The sequence below is a fragment of the Protopterus annectens genome, chromosome 3.part0 (genome assembly GCF_019279795.1).
Source record: "Protopterus annectens isolate FY-2018-M chromosome 3.part0, PAN1.0, whole genome shotgun sequence".
In the NCBI taxonomy this organism is placed as follows: domain Eukaryota; kingdom Metazoa; phylum Chordata; order Ceratodontiformes; family Protopteridae; genus Protopterus; species Protopterus annectens.
In genome coordinates this window covers 914,240,691-914,263,499 of record NC_056731.1, presented here as the reverse complement: position 1 = coordinate 914,263,499, position 22,809 = coordinate 914,240,691, and the positions used below count along the sequence as shown (strand labels likewise).

At 38.8% G+C, this 22,809-nt stretch overlaps 1 protein-coding gene across 1 annotated transcript in view; it reads right to left on the bottom strand.

Moving 5' to 3' along the window:
* The window catches only part of COLEC12 (collectin subfamily member 12), an 846,619-nt gene that overhangs the window by 307,423 nt on the left and 516,387 nt on the right, over positions 1-22,809 (bottom strand). Inside the window, exon 3 of the mRNA XM_044065237.1 lies at positions 17,695-17,817. Within this exon, the coding sequence (XP_043921172.1) occupies positions 17,695-17,817 (123 nt within the window). The remainder of the gene's footprint in view (positions 1-17,694; positions 17,818-22,809) is intronic.

The following is a 22,809-nucleotide window of genomic DNA, read 5'->3' as shown; positions in this document are numbered from 1 at the left end:
GTCCATATGAGGAACTCATTTCTTGAATTTGGTCCTTCACACTCCTCCTTTTTATATCACAGGAACTGGCAATTAAGACCTAGTGATTTAATCAGGTTTTGTGAGCATATTCTAACACTCCATTCTCATACCCCTCAAGCTACAGACATTAAAAATATGGACAAAGGCCCTTGAAAAGTAGGTACATCCAGATAAAAATCTCATACCTCGCAACCTACAGACATTAAAATATGGACAAAGGCCCTTGAAAAGTAGGTACACCCAGCTAAAAATCTTATATCTCTCAACCTACAGACATTAAAAATATAAACAAAGTCCCTTGACAAGTTAGTACATCCAGCTAAATATCTGGATATCTAATTAGCATATTATATGAGTATAGCTCTTAACTTAAACAGTGACAAAAATGGTGGAAAATATATAAGCACATTATCAGAGACAATGTAAAATTAGTATACTTTAATGAACTGTAATACAAAATGTTACCACACGAGGTGGGTCCTCTTTATTTAAATTACTGCGGTGGTGGTGCTGCGGTAGCGTTGTCGCCTCACAGTAAGACATTGTCCTGTTCAATTCTCAGCTATAGCGTCTTCTGTGTGGAGACATGCATGAATGGGTGTACTTTCGTTGAAGGTTGTGCATCAGGGCTGGCAACTCAGCATGTAAAAATCTACTGCCAATTATTAGCGGACCGGAGTTCCGCTGTGGCGACCCCTAACCGGGAAAAGCCAAAAGACACAACATTGCCACTAGTATGTTGGTAATGTAGGGTGGTTTTCTATGTACTAGACTGTTTAAAAAACACATCATGAGAGGGATTCAGAAAATTATGTGAAGGGGTAAATCAAGCCTGAAAACAGGAACATCCTGTGCAAGGGTAAATCTGGCCTAAAAATAGGAATGTTCTTTCAAAATAGAGACAGTTGAACTGCCTGTCCATACTGCAGTACACATTCTGAGTACAAATTTAAAGGCATATACATAATTTTCAAAACCAACATGATATCAATAAATATATATGTATAAACGCACATTTCATGTATATGTAAATATATGTAAATATATACATATATACAACTCATATTGTCAGCTGCACAGATTGTCAACATATGACAGTGTCATCATAACAAATCAAATGCAAGGGGATCATCATTTTGTGTTTTACTCCAGCCAAATCATTGACTATAGCACTATTCTTTGTACTTCCCTTGGTCAAGGCTGTGCAACAGTGGAATTTAGTATAATTAATTATGGGAGCATAGGGTATCCTTTTATCAGAAATGCACCTTTTAGATATACTCTGTTGAAATGTCATGTGGTGTTACTCAATGTTTTGAAATGTACAGATTAAAGTTTTAAGGGAAATGTAGTCATATCTGTTGATGTAAGAGGAAACAGTTATTGAGGTCAGCTGAAAGAATGGTGCTTGTTTTATTGTCTTCACAAAACAGCTGTGGTTGTGTTTTTGATCATTTTTGTTCTGACTTGGTTGAATCAACTTTGTGTTAGTGAGATTCATAAGTATGATTTGATTTTGAATAAGAAGCTTGTGTTGTAATATCACAGAGAAAGAGGATGGAGGCAATATGTAGCAGTGCTATTTGTATGTTGATAGCATTTAGTTACTGTGTTTATGAATTTATGAAATGAACTCTAGGTGTATGTTGAGTGATTTGCAAAATTAAACCTATATTATTTGCTTTTGTGTGGTTTGTGATATGCTTGTGCATTCAATAGTCTATGGTCATTTGACTTTGCTGATATAAATATATGCATGGACAATGGAAAATATAAACACAGACTTTCAGCAATAAAGTTTCTTGAAGAGAGATATACTTGACATTCAAACTTATAAATCCCTCTCTAAATACTGGAATATGCTACAAAAAGTACCTCCCAAAATGTCTAGTTTCTGCTTAGTGCCAAAAAGCAACAATTTGATTTTTGATCTCTAGTGGACACAGCATTTGCTGGAATCAGCGGTATACAAGGGTGAAGTGAACCAATGGTTTTAGTTACAGTGTGTGAAACAAAAGCAGCCTATTAAACATAATGTCATCAGCAGAAAACATCTTGCTTAAGAGCAAAAAAAATAATAATAATAAAAAGGAGCAATAACACCCTTAGAATGAACTCATGATGAGAATGCATACATGCATGCATAAGTACTAAAGGAAATACGATTTCTATCACATCTGCTAGAAGATTACACACTAAAAATGTACTTCTCAAAAAACTGTCATGCCCTCTTTTAATAATTTGAATAAATGAAGACTGGCAACAAACTAAGTTGTTACGGGACATCTTCATTGGGGGGGGGGGGTTGGGTTAGGTTAATATTAGGGAGAGTTAAATAGGTTGGGGAGGTGAAAGAGTTAAGTGGAGGCAGGGATGGTTGGGAGGAAATGAGATAATGATAGGGAGGGGCTAAAGAGGTTTAGTCTAGTGTAGTTGGGTTAAGCAATCACATTTTGGCGTGAACTTGCTAAGGCAAGCAGAATGTCCGAGACGACCTGTGGGTGTTGGACTTGGTGGGTAGGCCTGAGTCGGTGGTTGCGGCAGTGGGGAGATGTTTATGGTTGGGTACGTAGGGTTTGTGATTATGTATGTCTACATCTATTTGTTCTTGCCCAACTGTTTCATGCAAAGAAAAAAAAGGGGGGGATGGTAACTGCTGCAGTTTCGAGTTGGGGGCGGGATTGGGTGTTTTGGTTGAGTGCAGGTGTAGGGTGCAGTGTTCCATGTCAGGGGCTTGCTGGTTGTTTAGTCCTTATTTCAAATTGTTCAATGGGTATTTTACATGTTTTGGTTGAGATGTGTGGCCTTCCGATGCTGGCGGTTGTTCATGGGAGGGGGTTGTGGGGATTGCCTGCTGGTTGAGCCTCTTAGCTATGGCCTTCGGGGATGTTGAAATGCTCAGGTTTCTTGCTTATGGGCTGATGGGGTAGCCTGAGTGGGTGGCGGGTTGTTAGGACTAAGTGTTTTGTGTTTGCTGACAGTGTGTCTATGCTGGTTCCCCCCTCTTCCTTTCTGATGGAGGTGGAGGTGGGCAGGTGTTTTGCTGCTCTGGTGTTGAGCTTTGTCCGCGCTGCATGGCTCGGAGGTGTGCTGTGGGTTTTGTGGATTTCGGTCATTGTCTGGATTTCCGTTGCTGATCATGTGATGCCTTGGATTGTTGCTATCTCTTGTCCACAGCGTGAAGCATTTTTTGAGATTGTGTTTGGTGGAGGATTTGCTCGGTGGCGGGTCCAGATTCTGGGGTGGGCTGCTTGCTTGCTGTGGTTCTGTGGGGTGGTCTCCAGTCAAGCAGTGCATTTTGTTGTTTTCACACCACGAGGTACTCCCGTGTGGTGGTGGCTGGCCAGTTGGGCCCTTTCCGCAGGCTTGAGGATTTCTCGGTGTGTGTGTGGTTGCCATGGTGGTGTGAGATGTTTGACTAGTTCGTATGCTGAGTCGTTGATGGTCTGGTTTGTTGCACAGCTGTCTTGGTGATTGATCGGGTTGCTGTTGGAGTTGCAGCGGTGGTGGGCTCTGTGTTTGTGGAGTTTGCCTCCTTTTCAGATCTGCGATTGGGCATTAAAGGAGAAAGAGAAAAAAAAGAGAAGCTGACAAATAAATGAGGGGAAAGAGGAAGATCTATGTATGTGGATGTGTGAATCACAATGTGGGCTGGCCTCGCTTGTGATGGTGGAGTCATTTTGGATCTTGCCGGGGATGGAGGTTGCATTTGGTGTGCCTTCCGTGCTTCCTGCCATCCATGTACCGGTGCTTGGCGGGACCATTCTTGGGAGTCATTGATCTGAAGAGTGTCTGTGGGACACTCTGCATGTGCTGCCTTGTATGTACTGTGGCATTTTCTGTTCACAGGTGAATAGAGTTCCATTTTGAAAAAGCAAATGTGTTTTTCCAGGTTTTCTAGCAGTTGTTTGGTTTTGTCGCAGCCCAAGGTTGCAGTGTGGGTGCTGGATGTTTGTTCGTGGGCTTAGGAATGGCCGTTAATGACTGCGCATGCACAGTCAGGCATCACATCTGCTCATGGTTCTCAACAATACAGATTTTCACAGAATGTTCAAACTGACTTCATAATTCGGTCTGTTCTTCATAGAAATGGGCTTTGTTGGCATATGGTTAAGGAGGTATATAAAAAAAAAAAAAAAAGGGTGGGGGAGTTGACAGCCTGACAATCCCATTCGGGGTCGTTGAGAGGACATGCATGGGATTGCATGCGCATCGGCAGAGGGTTTAATCAGTCAAAGGTACGAAGGAAAGCAACACCATTCAGCGGGTGTTGGATGGGTGTTGCAGACCAAACAGTATTGCAGATGACTGACAGTTACAACAATTGTGTGATGGTTTTCCTAACAGATTCTCTGTGTCGGTCTCTGTTTAAATATGGTGCATTATTTCAGGTGGTAGGCTTTCTCATTGTACTGGGTTCGGGAATGTCTGGGAAAATAAATGTTGTGATGGTAGGGTAGCAATAACAGCATGGTGCCATTGGTTAGCTCCTCTTGAATGCAGTGCTAGGTTTTCACGGGCTGACATTTGAAGCTTGCAGTACTTTTTTGGTTGGGTTACATGGTTGTGAAAGACAGCATTACATGGTGTTAGCCTTGTCGTGGGGAAGGGGTAGGCAACCCATTACTATACTACATTATTGTTAGTCAGTCTCCTCACTAAGCTGGCTTTGTCCACTTGAAGCACAGTGTTTAGTTAATCTCAGATAATTGTAATAATAGTTCCATTTAGGCAAATGACATTGCAGCAGCATTGTTGGCTGGAGAGCAGTTGTGGGTATATTTGAGCTTTGTCATACCTTTCAACTGTACAGATTTCATAGAATGTCCAGATTTTGCTTCATATTTGGGTTTGTTTTCATAGGGTTGTAGTTTTGGCAATTAACGGCAAAGCATTAAAGTCTGAAGTTAGAAGATAATGCCAGATGTTTGAGTTTGTCACTTTATACTACTCAAAGGATACCTCAGCCCCTCTTTTATTTATAGATTGTGAACACTTAAGTGGTGGAGAAGTATGGGCTTTAACTGCATTGTCTGAGCAAAGAGGTTGAGAGGTATATGTGTGTTAGAGTGTTTTTTTTTTGTCATTGCTTGCAAGTAAACTGGGAACAAATGGACAGAATGTGGGACACCTACTAATGGCTTATCATGGTAGATTAATAGCCTCAACTGGGAAGGTTAAGCTGGTTTAAAAAAAAAAAAAAAAGAGTAGAAGGGGAGCCCTAAGTTATAATTACATTTGAAGAGTTGATGGGAGGAATATTGCAGTGGACCTCCTTTATAGCACTGTAAGTTGCTAGTAAGTTATTAGGTTTGCTGCATTTTGACAATTTGTTCGACTTTATGTTTGGTTAGTGTGCCTCATTTGGATATGGAAGGTTAAGAGATAGGCAGATGATTTTACAATATAAGTTAGCTTGGCTTATACAGTGCGCTAGTGATATGGTATGGAATCGCAAGTTTACTCTGGTTGTGGATAGTGATAGGTCCCTTCAGGTGTGGGGTTTAGTTGTAACCTACTCAGTTGGTAGTTAAATTTATAGTGGGTGTTTGATAGGTTCATTGGAAGCATAGCTTCAGTTATGGCTGCTTTGTCATAAATGTGTGGGGCGGTGGTACACTCCTTCCAGGGTTGGCAGGATAGGTTGTTTCTGAAGATGTCTTGAAATGTGCGTTATGTATTTTAGATGATTTACATATCTTTTCTTTCTCGCAGTTGGGTTTTTTTTTTTTTTGGAACGCTGCTGCTATAATTTGGAATAGGTGGGTATAAGGTGGAGCCTTCTCTTTACATATTAGAGGATTTACTTTTGTCCATTTCTTTGTAGATGGTGGTGTGATGAGTACCAGTTGGGTCGCTACGCAGAGAGTTTGCAGATGATAGTGAATTCGAAGATGATGGAAGCAGTGGCAAGCAAAGATGCTACACATGGGGAGATCAAGGTGGCAACAGCTATTGACTGAAATTGCTGGAGGGTAGAAGGCATCATGCGGTGGCTTGAAAGGGGATCTGAAAGGTAACATTTTTGATAGTTCGGATGTTTTGCCACCTGAATGGGGCTCAAAGTGGGTCTTAATAATCATCTTATTAAGACATATTAGAGCTCTGTGTTCAATAAGTGGGAGCTGATTATTGCATTGGTATAGGAGACAAGTAAGAAAGAAGTCGGTAAGGGAGGCCAAGGGGGTAATGGGTGGGGATGGTTATGGGGAGTGTGGGGATCCCACGGGATGAGTAGTCACGACATTCATAGGAGCGCAGGGCTTATTAGACTAAACCCCTATGGCTCTTTCAAACCAGTGAAGTTCAACCCTTGCTTTCTTAAGAACCTTGGGGTGGTTGTATTTACTCATTCAGTGGTTTAACCATATTTAGGGGCGGACCAATGAGGTGTTTGATAGAATGCTGGAGTTTGTTCCTAATGGGTGGTGTCTTTGAGGTGATAAATTTGTCCCTTGAGTAGGTAGTGTTAATGTTACATAACAGGTTAAGGTTTTATAGAATACCACAGGGATCATTTCACTTGGTGTTTGGATCAATTCTGTGAGTAGAGTTTTAAGAAGCATGGCAGGTAGGTGGTTGGTGGGGTAGTTTAAAACTGGGTGCGTTGTTACAGGGGAGTTATACGGTTTAAAGGAAGCTTGGTTGCAGGATAAGGCTGCAGTAGGACAGGTCTTAATTGCCTACTAGTGGTACAGGTAATGTAAGGAAAGAGCTCTCCAGGGGAAAGGCCAGGGCCAAACAGGGGTTAAGAATGGTTTGGTAATGAGTGAATTGGGGGTGTTTATTTCTGGGTATGTATTTTGTTGCTGAGCATAGACGGGTTTTCGGGAACTAGGTCAAGGGGTGATGGTTTTCTGCTAGCTAAGGTAGGACATCAAAGTTGGAGTTAGACTGTTCTCTATGGTAATGGAGTTGTTGCACATATAGAACTGGGTAGTGAGTGGGCTAAGGTGATATGCTACGGTTAATAAGGTCTTGGGTGTGAGACTTGCTACTAGTTCGACTGGGTGCCATCTTGAGTTCAAGGGGTTATAGTTTATGGTTTTGTTGTGGTTATAGGCTGTCAATACATTCAGGCTGAGCCATGATTTCAGCGTTGAAGGCAGCGGGCTAAAAGGGTATGTGTTCTCTTGGTGTGGATGTTCCGGTGTTACAACGGGGTCATGGTAATCCTACTTTATTTAGTTTCATTGGGTGTGTTTCAGTGATGGCATGGCAAAGGGGTTTATGATGGGATTCTAAGGTGCTTTACAGATGATGGGTACACCAAATGATGTTTGGCTTGACCCTTCCCTTTATGGGAAGTGGACTGAACAATTTTGGGTAGAAGGGAGGGGGAACAGCCTGGTCAGGCTGGTTGGTGGAGAAGAGGGATAGGCTTGCCCTCATCTGTTCCCCCTCTGATGTCTGGATGTTCATTTCAAGGATCTGGGGAAAGGAAATGAGTAGTTGGAGGAAGCTTGCTGAATAGATAAGCAAGCTGAGGTAAGGATAGTGCTTATTTGGTGGAAGGTAATTCAATGGATGGTGTATGAAGTGAGTTGAGACGCTGATTCATAAGTAAAGTAAGTGAGCAGAGGTATGGAATCTGCTTGTTAGGCAGGGTGAGTAGGTACGCTGCCCTGATTAACATTACAATGAATGGTGTATGAAGTGAGATGGGACGCTGCTTCATAAGTAAAGTAAGTGAGTAGAGGTATGGACGCTGCTTACTGGGGGAGTGTGAGTAGGTACGCAGTCCTGATTAACATTACAAGGATGTTATGCTGTATTTAGAATCAATTATATCATGAATAGCTGTAATTAATTAAGTTGGTGATCAAAGCTATGTTATGGAAATTTAATAAAGGTCGTCAAATGTCATTTGGTGTGATGTGTGTTATTGAAGGGGACCCGGGGCCGGGACAGATTTATATTCCTAGTGGCCTAAGGAAGTTTATTCTAGGAGCCTGTTTCATAATCAGAGGACCTTTGCTATGTTTGGGTTGTCTTGATTTATAAGAATCTACTTTAAAGGATCCCCATCGCCACCTTACCAAGGGTGCTTTCATTATTTACCCTGATCAAACCAAAATGGTCAAAAATATCCAGATACATAAAGAAAAGTCATCATATCACATTTAAATGTTGTACTATATTTCAAGGAAAACTGGCCCAATTTATAAATGTATGTTTGTTGGCCAAAGTATCCAGTCCAGTTAAGAACAGTGACCAGCACCTTTGCAGCCTTTTCAAATAACAAATGACTTTATTTTTATATAGCTTCTACAAAGCAAATCAATACTTACTGACTGGCCTAGTTAGCTTCCTAAATAATTTTATGATTATTAGTAGGGATCTGAAAATGAAATATGTCAGTAACAGAGCCATCTTCTTGTGGGCTGATTGAAACACATACCTTTATGTGCTGACTAAAACAAGCTGAGTGTCAATGTATATCATCAAATCTCAACAAATATTAAGCCTTTGGCTGGATCTTTCAGCCATATTAAAACTAGTTTTGAAATTTATCTTTCCATGGTTCACAGTATCCAACTTAATGAAGTTTATTGATAAATTATCAGATAAAGCCCCCTCATATTATTTTATCCATATTCATCTAGAATGTCAGAATATTTTGGTTACTATCGGTAACAGTTCAAAGCTTTAGTTGTCTGAAAACTCAGATATTCAGGAAGTAATTCATATGGATAGGTCACTGATGTTTAAGTTAAAAAAAGGTTAGTGCACTACCCTGTGAAATTTCCAGATGAAAGAACTTTACATGGCCCTAAATGACCTTTTATATTTATCATCAAATGCATATCACTCATACATCACGTACTCTAGCTTAATAATGCCAAATCCAGCTAATTTGCAACTAGTTTCAGATGGATAATATTATCAAATGCTTGAGTCATGATTAAATAAAGAACAATGACCTGCAACATTGAATCTTTGTCAAGGAAAACAGTTTCACAGAATGAATTCAATCTGAAGAGCCAAAACCTTTATTAAAGACATGTTGATGGAGGTCAAGTAAAAGTATCTGATGTAAGTTTGATTCAAAAGTATCGTTAACCGATGTCTCCATTAATTTATCAGTACTGCTCCACAGACTAATCAGTCTGTAATACCTGGAAGAGCCTTAGTTTCCTCAGTGGTATATTTAGGGACAACTATATCTGTCTTCCAATGTATGGACGTACTACCTATATCAAAAGATGTCTTCTGCAATAGGCTTCAATCCTGGGCTCAGATTTTTTTTTTTAATTCTATATAGTTATGCAGAATGACTTATGCAAGATACAGTACATTAGCTATCTAATTCTATGGTTTGGGGTGTAGCTCAGCATCACAAGTGTGGATTTAATAACTGAAGATAACTATGAGTCTGCTATGTTACTCCTAAGAGAATAGTGCATCCATCAGGTAAGTGAGGTCATTAGTGTTAATGGATCCTGTTCTAAACCCTAGCTAGACTGGGACAGCAGGTTATGCTTTACAATGTGATCCAGCAGTAATAAGTGCAGTATCCTTTCAGTACTGTGGGCAATAAAGGGAAAAAGCTGACACTGATTTTAATGGCAAATATACCTGCTGGTTCCACTGCTTGCAGATATGGATATTTCTTAGCATTTTTTTATATTTTGAGGAGGCTACATATTCAAAAAAATATTGATGACAATTTCAGTTCTTTCTAATACAGAGGGCTACCTAACATGTCTGTGGCCACCTGCCTTTTAGATCAGCTACTACAACTTTTTTCTTGTCTCTTGCTCACCATGTTAAACTGTGATGGAGGTATAAATGGCTCAGTAGCAATGCTGCAGGGATTTAGTATGTTCCTGACCACTAACTGACTTAATGTTATGCAAAAATAGTGAAATATTTTTTTCATAATTGCAGAGATAAACAAAACTGTTAGTACCTTCTTTAGGAATATCTCTGAATTGGATGAACTGTTTCTAGATGAGTCAAGAACTGGAAAATAGCTCTGCTGTTCCTGAGTACAGGTCATTTTATGTTTTTATGGGGTCTATATTACATCATCAAATGCTGAAATAAGTGAATGATGATTAATCGATGCCATGTAAGCAAAGGCTTACAATGTCGAAACCCCAAAATAGCAATTTTTTCCAAGAGGGAAAAAAATCGATGTTCAAAAAAAAAAACAAAAAACCATCCATTAAAACAGTACATAAAGTGGGGGGCTTTGCCCCCCTACTTAAATTTACCAACTCCGAGATCACACTACAGTGCCGAAAATGGCAAAGTAACGGAAGCAGCCAAGCGAATTCTTTCCCAGGGAAAGAATTCGCTTAAAAGCTGCTTCACTATTTTGCCTTTTCGTTATTTTGCGGTTGATCAAGAGGCATTCGACAGAATGCATCTTCGATCATGTAATAGGAACCCATTTTTATGTATGTTTTTCAGCTGGATTGCACTTGAACAGAGGGAAAAGGCTATCTGCAAAAACATCCTTTAATCCCTGCTTGAACAGTTTGAATATTACTTTTCTTTACATGTTTATACCTCTGGGAAATACCTCAGATCCCTGTAAATAAAAAAAAAAAAAACAAACAAAAAAAAAAAATTCTGCCAGTTTATGCTGCTCTCCCCTAAAAATGAATATCACTGTGTCACCCTCCAACATGTCAACTGACACCGCTTTAAGGAATCATCTGATCTTTTGCTCCTCAGACTAATGCACAAAAAATATATAGTGAATTCGTTAGTCCCCTTAGTCACAGACATTCCATCAGACAAACTCTATACCTGCTGCATTCTCAGTCCAATAATGCCTTGATTCTAAGAAGACCTAGACCTTCCCTTTCTCCCACTGAATATGCCCTCTCCATACTTGTACCCAATCTCTGGGACACACTCCTCACAGAACTACTCAAAAATCATTGGCTTCACTAATTAAAGAACTGACATACTATTCCACCTTCAAAACAGAGCTTCAAACAAATGCTTCACGTAAGCCATAACATGTATTGCTTTTCCCTCACTTTTCCTAGCAGTCATCTATAGCACAGACTATCTCTCTATGCAAACTATATCAGCAACATTAACACTATATCCTTTCCCAAATTACCTCTCCCCTCTTCCTGATCTCATTTTTTATATTCATTTTCTCCCCATCCTCTTACAAACACAATACACTCTTAATGCTATTTTTTACAGAATATATACCATCTTTATTGCTTGTACTTGTACCTCTAATGTGCTATTACCTTATATACAAGAACAGTGTATTAAATGATGCTCTTATGTCTTTTACTTTGTTATGCTGTAACTTCTGGGCTGTGGCTGAAATGGATCTCTTGTGGATGAGTCCACTATCCCAGTCAACAAACCTAAATAAATAAATTGATTCACTAGCTGGAGTGGGATTTTGAGGATCTTAAATAAAAATCAAGATTTTCTTAAGAGATATTAAGAGCAGTAAACCCTTTGAAGGTTCAGTCACAATATAATTCTACATCGGTTAGCACGGTATACTCATTGTTTTCTACTAGTGCAGTCAAAATAGCCAGCGACACACTGCAATAAAGATGTCACTGCCACAAGCCTTTATTTGAAGGTCCTGGTGCCATTCCCCTTTTCCAGATTGCTATTTTACAAATCAGCTCTGTTGATCAGCTTAACCAGTTCATTCATGACAAACTGATTAATTTAGAACTTAACACTAGCCTAGGCACCGCACTTATCATTGCATATTTACCTCTGTAGACCGGGGCGGCCACGGTGGTGCAGCGGTTAGCATTGCCACCTCACAGCAAGAGGTTCTCCAGTTTGATCCTTAGCTGGGGTGCCTTCTGTGTGGAGTCTGCATGTCCTCCGTGTGGTCACGTTGGTTTCCTCCGGGTGCTCTGGTTTCCTCCCATATCCCAAAGACATGCTGTAGGTGAATTGGACACTCTAAATTGGCCCTAGGTGTGAGTCCGTGCATGTGTGTGCCTTCTGTGGAAGGTTGGGTGCTGGGCTGGCAACTCGACACTGTAAAACTCCACTGCCAATCATGAGCGGACAGGTGATCCACTGTGGTGACCCCTAACCAGGAAAAGCCAAAAGAAGAAAAAGATTTACCTCTGAAGACCACTGACCTGATTAAAAGGATCATTGCAAGCTGCTATGAAAAAATGCTTTTTTTGAAAGCAATTTAATGGTTTAATCAGAAAAAACAATGAGGTGAGATGATGTTGAAAAGGTATAAGCAAGTCAATAACTGGTTCACTAAATTTAGTGGAATTATGAAAACTGAAATAATATTTACATGCACACCGTTAACAGTTTTAATGTTATAAACATTGTATCTTCATATATTCTACAGCGTATATGCGCTTATTAGCAGAGTTACATTGATTTTGAATCTAATAAAATAAAATATATGTTGTTAGTTGGACATAATTGCAGATGTTAGCCTCCATTTTATGTAAAATGTCATCATATCTTGCAATACTGTACTAGCCCCCAGAAAGCTATGAATGAAAACTTAGTGACATGCTTCATAAAAAGGAAATATCCCTGTTCTGCAAGTCAGTAATGTAATTATTTGCAAACCAGAATTTCAGATGTGGGAAAAAAAAGTTCAACATTAAACCCTCCTTCTCCATACAGTCCCTTAATAACACTCCCATTCAGGTAGAATCCATTACTAAGCTCTTAGGCGTAACCATCGACGATCAGCTTAAATTTGACTTGCATGTTAATAACTGTATCAAAAAGACTCATTCAAAACTAGCGCTCCTTTACAGTAACGAGAAATTCCTTACCTCTGAAGCCAAGATTACTCTCTCTCTCTCTTTTACCTACCTTCTACCCAGTCTAATGTACAATTCTCAAATTCTCACAAATCTTAACTCAGCACTCCTGACCAAACATGAATCTACCTACAACAAGGTAGCTAGATTTGCTGCCCAACAAACCTACAAATCCCATCACTGTCTCTCTCTCAAACACCTAAACTGGCTTGAATTACCCCACCAGCTTCTTCTCTCTCAGCTCCAGATCATCAATTCTATCCTATACCAGCCTTCCTACTGCCCAGCACTATCCCCCCTCATCTCCCATTATTCTCCCCCAGACCTGTCCGAACCTCTAACCAAGACCTACTACAAATCTACGAACCCAAGTCTAAATTTTGATGCAACATCTACAGCTATCACCCCACTATTGCCTGGAATTGGGCCCCACTAGAAACCAGGACCCTTACACATCCTAAACAATTTAAGACAGCCACCAAAGAGCACTTTAAAAGTCACTGGTCCTGCCCCTGTACTCTCCCTCCTTAAACATCCCCTACTTCTCATACCTTAATCTATTTTCTGCCCTTAATTCACTCTTCTCACTGGCTCTCTCTAATCTTCCTTGACAACTCTTTCTACTGTCTTCTAAAATCTATTAAGCAAATTGCCTCAGAGAAACATTCTATTGTAATTGTCTTGCCTTCATGCAACTACATTATGATAAAACTGGGTTTTTGTAACCACTTACCCCAAAAACTATACTCATCTTAATGACATATTTCTTTTTATACATCTTGAAATAGTTTTGCTATACTCCTGGTTATTGACACTGTATCACACTGTATTACTACTTAATGCCTTGTAATAATCCTGTAACATTGCTGTTTAATGCTAATTTATAATGAAAATTGTATAATATGTTGGAGCTTTTCTCCCCGGGCCTCCTCTGAAAAAAGGATCTTCAGCTTAGTCGGACAATCCCGGTCAACAAATGTAAAATAAATAAATAAATAAATAAAAAGGATCTTCAGCTTAGTCGGACAATCCCGGTCAACAAATGTAAAATAAATAAATAAATAAATAAATGTGGAGAACTGTGGCTTAGAACTACTCTGTTAAAACAGTTTGTACATATGTTCAGAAACAGAAAAAGAAACAAGAATGCGGTTCTAAATTTCATTGTATGTTTAAATCACTAGGAAATATACTGTTCAACTTATAAATTGGTTAAAGTTTAGAAAAAAAAATTGAGAATTAAACTGGTGCATCCAGTAGACATTCTAAATCCCCATTTCAGCTACATGCCTAAGGGTGCAGATAGGAGTAAGTTGCATATGTAATGGTGAAACCATTTTCAAAAGTACCTGTTTACAATATGCACTAGTAAATGCTACAGTTATTTTCATTAGTTCAAAGCAGAAACTGTGCACAGTGGCAGTGTTGCAATAAACTGACTCACCAATATTGCATTTATATTTATGGACAAGATAAAGTGAAAGCACAGGCAGTGCCCAGTAGTTTAAGATTCTCTGTTAGGTCTGTAGCACAGCAAGAGCTCTTGAACTGAAGGGCTATAGAACATAAAGATGAACTGGTAGGGACGAGCAGTAGGTGCATGGAAACAGATGCATATGCTACTAATAGCATTTACAATCAAAACAATCCTGTCTTTTTATCTTCTGCAAGTACTAATGCCTCACTGTGTATTCAAAATCATCTTCCACTCTCTTGATGGACGTGTGTTTAAAAAATGCATTGTGGGATTCAGAAATGCTGTGTCTGTGATTGCAACTAGTAATACTGTGGAAATATGTTGAGTCTTGATGCTCATTAATAATGAATTCAACCAGTAAACTGTGCACAATGACCAGCTCATTCAATATCAACGATTTGTTTTTTGATCTCTAGTGGACACAGCATTTGCTGGAATCAGCGGTATACAAGGGTGAAGCGAACCAACGGTTTTGGTTACAGTGTGTGAAACAAAAGGAGCCTATTAAACATAATGTCATCAGCAGAAAACATCTTGCTTAAGAGCAAAAAAAAAAATAATAATAAAAAGGAGCAATAACACCCTTAGAATGAGCTCATGATGAGAATGCATACATGCATGCATAAGTACTAAAGGAAATACGATTCCCATCACATCTGCTACAGCCATAGTAGGGACTGGAGAAGAAACATGTAGGAGTATGATTGGGCTCCATAGAAGTAAGAACAGCAGCGATCTTGTGCACACAGATGCAGAAAGAGAATTAAATTATGTGGCTGCCTTACAGGGTCATGAGGCTTGTGAGAGCATCTGTTTTTTGACACAGTTACATACATGTATATGTATATGCAGAGAAGATAACCTGTGGATGATAATAATGCAATTAAGATAAAGCTAGTAGAGTTAGAGTAGGTAGTAGGGTCACACACACACACACACGCACACACACACACACACACACACACACACACACACACACACACACACACACACACAGTCTAACATATACAAGACTGCAAAGGGAGGTGGTGAAATGGCAATAGATAAGGGTACATAAGACACACAGAGGAAAGAAAGTGGTACTGTCATGGGGTGGAGAAGGTGAGTATGGCATTTAGGGAAATCACTGACTCTGATGTTACTGGTGATGATGTAGGAGCCATTGGTGAAAGTGCAACAGATCTGGATGGTGCCATGGGTTTCAGTTGGATTCTGCTGCTGCTGCATATAAATATCAAATAACTAAAGAGAAAAAATGTAAAATGACACATACATACATGAGTCGCTTGTGGATGTTCTCTATCTGGCCAATTTGGGCATCTAACTTCCTGTCAATTAGATCCTCGACAATGTCTGTCAGAAGCCAGTGAGTGACAAAGATGTATCTGCCTCTGGCATTGCTAGAAGTGGAAACAACAGTCCCAGCTTTTGATGCAGGGCTACTTGTACTGTGTGGTACAGGTAGGGCAAGGGGTGTGGAGGGGACTGCTGCAGGCTGGGACCCACCCGTGCTGGGTTCTTCTGGTGATGGCACTGCTGCTGCCACCTGTCAGGCCTTGCCTGAGGTATGGGTACAGGTCCTGATGCTGCTGCATATAATTAATAAATAGCCAGAAACAAAATAATAAACAAAATAAATGAATGCAATAGAAATAAATAGCAACAAAGAGGGTGGGTGGGGGGGAGACAGAGAAATACAATGAAAAAATAAAGCTCATCTGTACTTGTCAGATGATTAATTCACACTAGCATAAACACACCTCACAATTTAACAAGGCTGTTAACATAGACAAGGGAGAGGGGGACTTAACTAACGGCCATCAACACCAGCATTCTGAAAGGCAAAAGATTAATTTGATGAGCATTCCTGGACAGACCAAGAGGGGAGACTGTTGTCCTAGACACTGTAGTGAGATGTCTGAGAAAACTGTACATATACAAAGAAAAACTATGCTCAACCATACATGTCCTTTACAGGTTATAAGAGAAAGAAACAAGTATATTGCCAAAGATTGACAATAAAACAGATGTTCACCCACCCCAAAAATGTTGTTCATAAGAATTTCCCACATGCGATGCTGTAGTTATTATAATGAGATAGACACCTCAAAGGAAAAATCATCAGAACACATGGGGTGGGTGAAGTGAATTCACAGACATCATCACAATGTGGGAGCACAACCTTTACACCATAGGCAACTTGTCCAAGCAAAGGCAGGGTGCACACACACACACGCACACACACACACACACACACACACACACACACACACACACACACACACACACACACACACTCACTAATAACGTCCACCACTTATCCTGCTACCTTTGAACTATGGAAGTCATCGCAGAAGTGGCAGTGATTTATGAACCGTATACGTTTGGAACAGAATCTATACTACATTTAATAGTAAAAGCTTACATTCTGAAGCAACTGTACTCACCCCAGTGCTCTCTTGGGTGCTCCAGTCTTCTCCTGTACAGCTGCCTATTCACTGCACTCTCTTCAGAAGTTATGGAGAGAAAAAGAGCATTGTGTAGTATCTGTGGATAGCACACAATGCCAGGTTATATTTGTAGCTAACATAAATCTTATATACATTATATAGGTAGTGCCTGCTGTTTAACTTCATCCACCCATCAGCTGAGGAGTTCAGGACTGGAGCGTCTCATGTCATTGTAATGCTGACAGCACAATTACCCTATGTGTGGGACATTAGTGGCACAGGTTACAGCCTGCGCCAAACTATTCCAAGCATCAGTCTTATAATGAGACACTTAGCTATTGGCTGTTATCCTTATGGAGGAGATGGTAAAGAAATATTTTTGACTCCTCCACACACCACCTCTGCGATCTAAAGGGAGCAGTATTCTCACCTCCATCCATTACATCTGATGTCCTATAGAACCACAAGAGAAAAATAGCAGAAAATTGGCACCCAAAGCAGTCTTTGTGTATACCATATGCTGTGCACTGACAAGCACCTCATTTACATTATGCATGGCATAGGGTTTGTATAATTACAGTTCACAGTGGTACTTTAAGTTATGAAACATGGCAGTCCTGTATCCCTGTATGCTGTTAGGAAAGAGGGACTACAACAGCTCCATTTATATAAGATTATATGTGGAATTACATATTTCCTCCTAAAGGCATGACCTGGGCTATTCATGTACAGTGCTGCCGCATTGATCCAGTTGTATGCATTCCATCAGTCATATGTAATTAATGGTGGAAGAGGGTACTGTTTGGTGAGTTGATCTGCAATGCTTCCTGGTGGTTCATTTTGTATAGAAACATAAATGAACTGCTGCTACCTGTGTCTATAGATACTGACAATGGAAAACAAGACATGAACAGTGAACTTTAACAGCTGAGAAGATGTGGTTGGGGTGACACCAACAAAATAAACAACTACCACTGACAGAAGAAATTCTTACCTTTGTATGCCAGGACAGACACAGTGATAGTTAAGCAGGCACATAAAACATAGAGCAGTATGATGGAAAACTTCAGACCCCAGTTGTTTTTGCATTTGGTGCACGGTGTGCCTTCTTGAATGCCTGCAACAGCAGAAAGATATTGTTATGCAACAGCTGTAAAATGTAGTCCACAGATTTGACAGTTAAATTTGCTTTATATCTGCTGCTAATGGGGGTGGTTGAAGATTTGTCCAAAAGTCTATTTCAGCCAAAATATTATAATCTCCTGTTTATTCTAAATGGTGCTGATAAAATATGTTCTTCTCAAGTATATCATCATTCATTCATTTTCTTACAAAAGATTTGTTTTTGGTTACATATTTGTGGAGGAAGAAAAAACTATAAATCTTCACCTTTACATGCCGAATAAACACTTCTCTGTCGTGCAAATCCAGAAACTGTAACTGGTAGCTCAAGCTGTGAAGCAACATGCTAACAGGGTTACATAAACTCTGTAGTCTGGATTAGACTAATACTGTTTTAACTTTCCATACACAGACCTGGTATGCACACCTATTTCCCATAAAGCTTGAACTAGTACTGCTGTGGCACGCTTGTAGTTAAGTCAAACATGGAAGTTCACAACAAAGAGAGCATAAAATGAAGCATTTAACTCATATCATTTCTTTGCTGTGTCATGTCAGAGGTGAGATGACTACGACTGTTCAAGACACTCATATCACATTAGTGAAGTTAAATATCAGGTTAGATGGACATCAAAACAAACTATTTTATGCAACATACATATCTTTCAACCTCTTAGCACACAAAAATCTGGACAAAGCCTCACAGAATGGGGAGACAAAAGCCCAAAAATAGGGACAGATTTTAAGTATTTCTCTTATAAACTTAGAAGGTTGCTAGAATAAAACAATTTGTCTTTGCATGCATTTTTCCAAAGGATATGAAGTCTGAAACACAAATGTATATCATGATTTAGTGACTTCAGTCCTCAGATCATCTGAGTGATTGACCAGGAAATCACAAATTTAATGAGGAACAGACTGAAAATATGAGGCAAAAATCTGGCTATTCTGTGAAAATCTGTACAGTTGAGGGGTATTGCATCATATAATGATGTATCTGTTTTTGTGGCTTCATTGCACAATTTGGGCTTTTATTTTGCACAGGTCCAATCTGTCATTGGTGCCCAAAATTCAACACAACACAGACCTCAACCCATATAAAAATAAATAGCTCACTCTTCACTAATTATGTAACTACTCATCAGCCATATTATATCCCAAATTATTGATTTACAAGTACAGCAATACTGTTAGTGGAATGACAGCAGGTGACGCTATTAACATTTTAACATTAATGCCCATGTACTGTCCTAGATGCTGAAGCATGAAAGGGCCATGGCTCAATTGAACCTACTCCTGCATGAAAATAAAATAACTAATTCTGAACATCATTAGGAAGAGTCTCGTAATAGCAGGAGTGAACAAACAAAATGCAGACTTAAATATATTAAGTCCACTATTACTGTTTCTTGGAATATTTCCTTTTCTCTAAGGTACAAAACCAAAAAGAAAAATCTAGCAAAGCTAGACTTTCCACTGTGTGATACCTTAAACCTCTTGCTTTAGAGGCGACATGGTATATATGTCACCTCTAATGTGTGAGTTGGTATAAATCAATTGAGGTGTGTGGTGGGTTGCTCCCCACATGGGTGTGTGTGCGTTTGAGTGTGTTTGTGTGTGTGTGTGTGTGTGTGTGTGTGTGTGTGTGTGTGTGTGTGTGTGTGTGTGTGTGTATGAGTTGTGTGGGGGATTGCTCCCCATGTAAAAACTAAATTTGAAGGAATACAATGATTTTTCACATTTGCTGTCCTGCATTTTTGCATCTTTTTTGTGTTTCTTGGGCTTGCACATATGTGTCTCAGAAGTACAAAAGGGTGCCATAAAACACATGTAAATAAATACATAAATGCATACAATAATAAATAAGCAAATAAATAAACTAGTATATGTTAACATGGACACTTATTTACTTATTAAATGGGTATACCTACTGGAGTTAACAGCGGCATCACTTCTGGGAAAGGTATACATGGACATGCTCTCTCTCTCTCTATATATATATATATATATATATATATATATATATGGGTCTAGGACACATGCTCGACTAGCATATGTCCGAATCACAAAACATTGAACACACATACACAAAAGTGCTTAACATCGAAAAGCACTTCCGTGCATGTGTAGTTCAAAAAAAAAATCTACGTTTCTGCAGGGGGGCTTCACCCCCCTGCATCCCCACACTCCCTTACTTTATTATTCTCACTCTGAGATCACACTACAGTGGGGAAAAGGGAATTTTCCCTTACCCGCACTGTAGTCCGATCTACGAAACAGGCACACATACACGGAAGCGCTTGTCGATGTTAAGCACTTTCGTGTATGTGTGTTCGATGTTTTGTGATTCTGACATATGCTAGTCAAGCATGTGTCCAGATCCCATATATATATGTGTATATATATATATATATATATATATATGGGTGTGTGTGTGTGTGCGTGGAATAGACACGTTTGACAAAAAATAGTGTCCATATGATTCAGTCATTTAGTAGTGTTACTTTAAACCATTGTTTGAACTTTAAGAGTATCCATCCATATTTTGTACTCCCAGATAACCCCTGATGAGGTTATTTTTTTGGAGAAATTAGGTGAGTAAGAGAGTTGGTTTAGTCCTTTGTTGAACACGCAGCTTTGGTAATTCTCTGTTGTGCAGAGTATACTAGCAAGGACAACCTATAGATATGCCTCATTACTGTTGTAGACAATTAATTTCGCCTAGTGATAAGGAATATTTTCCAGCTATGCATTAAACTTACATTATGTATTATTTGAATATTAAGAATATAATACACAAAAGCATGAGCATGATCTTTGTTAATGAAGACTTGGTGAGACCGGTGAGTGAAAGACCTTCTTTTATTTTTAAAAGGGCCTGAAATCTTAATAATTTATTGGAAAGAAGTACTAATGACAGCATTCATAATAAGGGTAACAAAAGTCACACTGATAAACCTAGGGGGCATATGCTTGTGGACTATGTAAGGTATGTAGGTTTATTAAGAAAAGTTTTAATTTTGTCCCATCCTATTATGAACAAGACTCTGGAGAGTAAGGACAGGCACATGTGTACATATGCAGTGCTTCATATGTTGTTTATGTTGCCGGTGACACAGCTCTTTGCATTTTTATGTGGGTCAGGCCTCTAAAATCTTCATAATGCATATTTCTGAAAACAACAGTGTTATTAGGAACTGGAATAACAACAGTGCCCTTTACAAACACAGCGTTGTTTGCAAAACGTTTAATGAACTTGAGTTCCATATCCATGAGAGAGAGCTCTGGGTGATATGAAAGGTGGGAACCTAGAATTAATAGCTATTGAACATATGAGATGATCATTATTTTTACTGCTTGCCCATATATAATTTCCAGTAACACAAATGTTATGTGCGCTTACATTCTTTATTATTTTTATTATTTTGTTAGGTGTTCACTTGTATATATTAGCAAAATATTATATTATTTTCTTATATCAGTTATATTGTCCAGTTGTGCTATTCATGAAGTCTATAATAGTTTACTTAAGGACTCTTAACTAAATCAATCACGTGTTATGAAGTTCATTATACAAATGAAAGTGCTTATCAAGTTTGGCATTTTGCTATTAAGGATTAATTGCATTATATGCCATTAATTTTGCATTTCAGTATGTTTTTTAGAGTTCCTTTCAAAGATTTTTTGAGATGTGTCTAGATGTTTTCCAGCAGCTGGTATACTGTAGGCTGTTTGCATGGATAGGTACTATTGCTAGGGCTTGTTGAGTTACATATGGCCTGACTAGTCTTCTAGGGTTTCAGGCAGTTCTCCAGTTTAGGTGAGCAGACGTGTTGTATAGTTTAAAGGCAAAACATTCTTGGCATATAATATACAATAACAATGATACAGCTTGTGTAGATAATGCATTGTAATCCCTCAAATAAAAGGTATGACCATGCAAACCTCAATACTGTAGAAGCCTGCTACATATGGAAAGCTTAAGAAAAAACATCTAATACACAAACAGCTATTCAGTTTTACCATAAAAATGATCCTATGTTATACTATGATATACAAGGGAAGTAAGACCCAGAACTTGGACAGACTTAACAACCAATTCATACTTAAACATTACGACTAAATTGGAGTGATGATAATTACAAAGAAAAGATATGTGATGTATAATGTATGTAAATGTAAAAAAATGTTAATATTGGTTTGTTTTCTTTTTTGTTAATGTATGTTTGCATGTGTCTTAAGTGATAATTCAATAATAGTGTAAATAAAAAAAGAATAAATGACCACATCATCCAGAAATCCAGCATTGCTAGTATTCAAGATATGGTCAAACACACCAAATTCTATATATTAATTTTTCTACTGATATTCCACAGTTTAGGGACCAATATGAGATCACATTTGATCCTTCTATTAAATATAAACAATACTTAACTGCGATCACTCCTTGCAATCACTGCATGTAAGGCAAACATTTGATCTCCTATATTTGTCTTGCAAAACCTCTTTGCATTTTCTCCGTTATTTTTCTGTCCTTGACCTAGAGAGGTATCATATCCAAGCCCAGTATTAAAGCATGAATATGGTAACAGAAGTACGTATTGGAATCAAGTCATCACTATACCTTTTAGCAGCTGCAGTTTGAGAGTATCATACCATTTAATCTCCACTAACTATGCAAAGCATGTTTGTGAAAATGTAACTTGGAATCTGCAGTTCCACTTAAATCATGTACAGTAGCTGTAGCAACAAACTGATTGGAATATAAATGTTTTAAGGTAATTTCACTGGGTTAAAGAGCATGCATCTTATTAGCATTAAAGCTGAAACCATGAAATGCTGTCCTGGCAAAACCTCTGAGACTATCATCTTGAAAAGAGCTATGTGCCTTGGTGTTGTCAGCAACAGCTATGTCATTTCAGTCATCAGTCATATTTTTTAACAGTTTCTGATAACTAGACAGTGCTTGATGCATAACTACATGGAA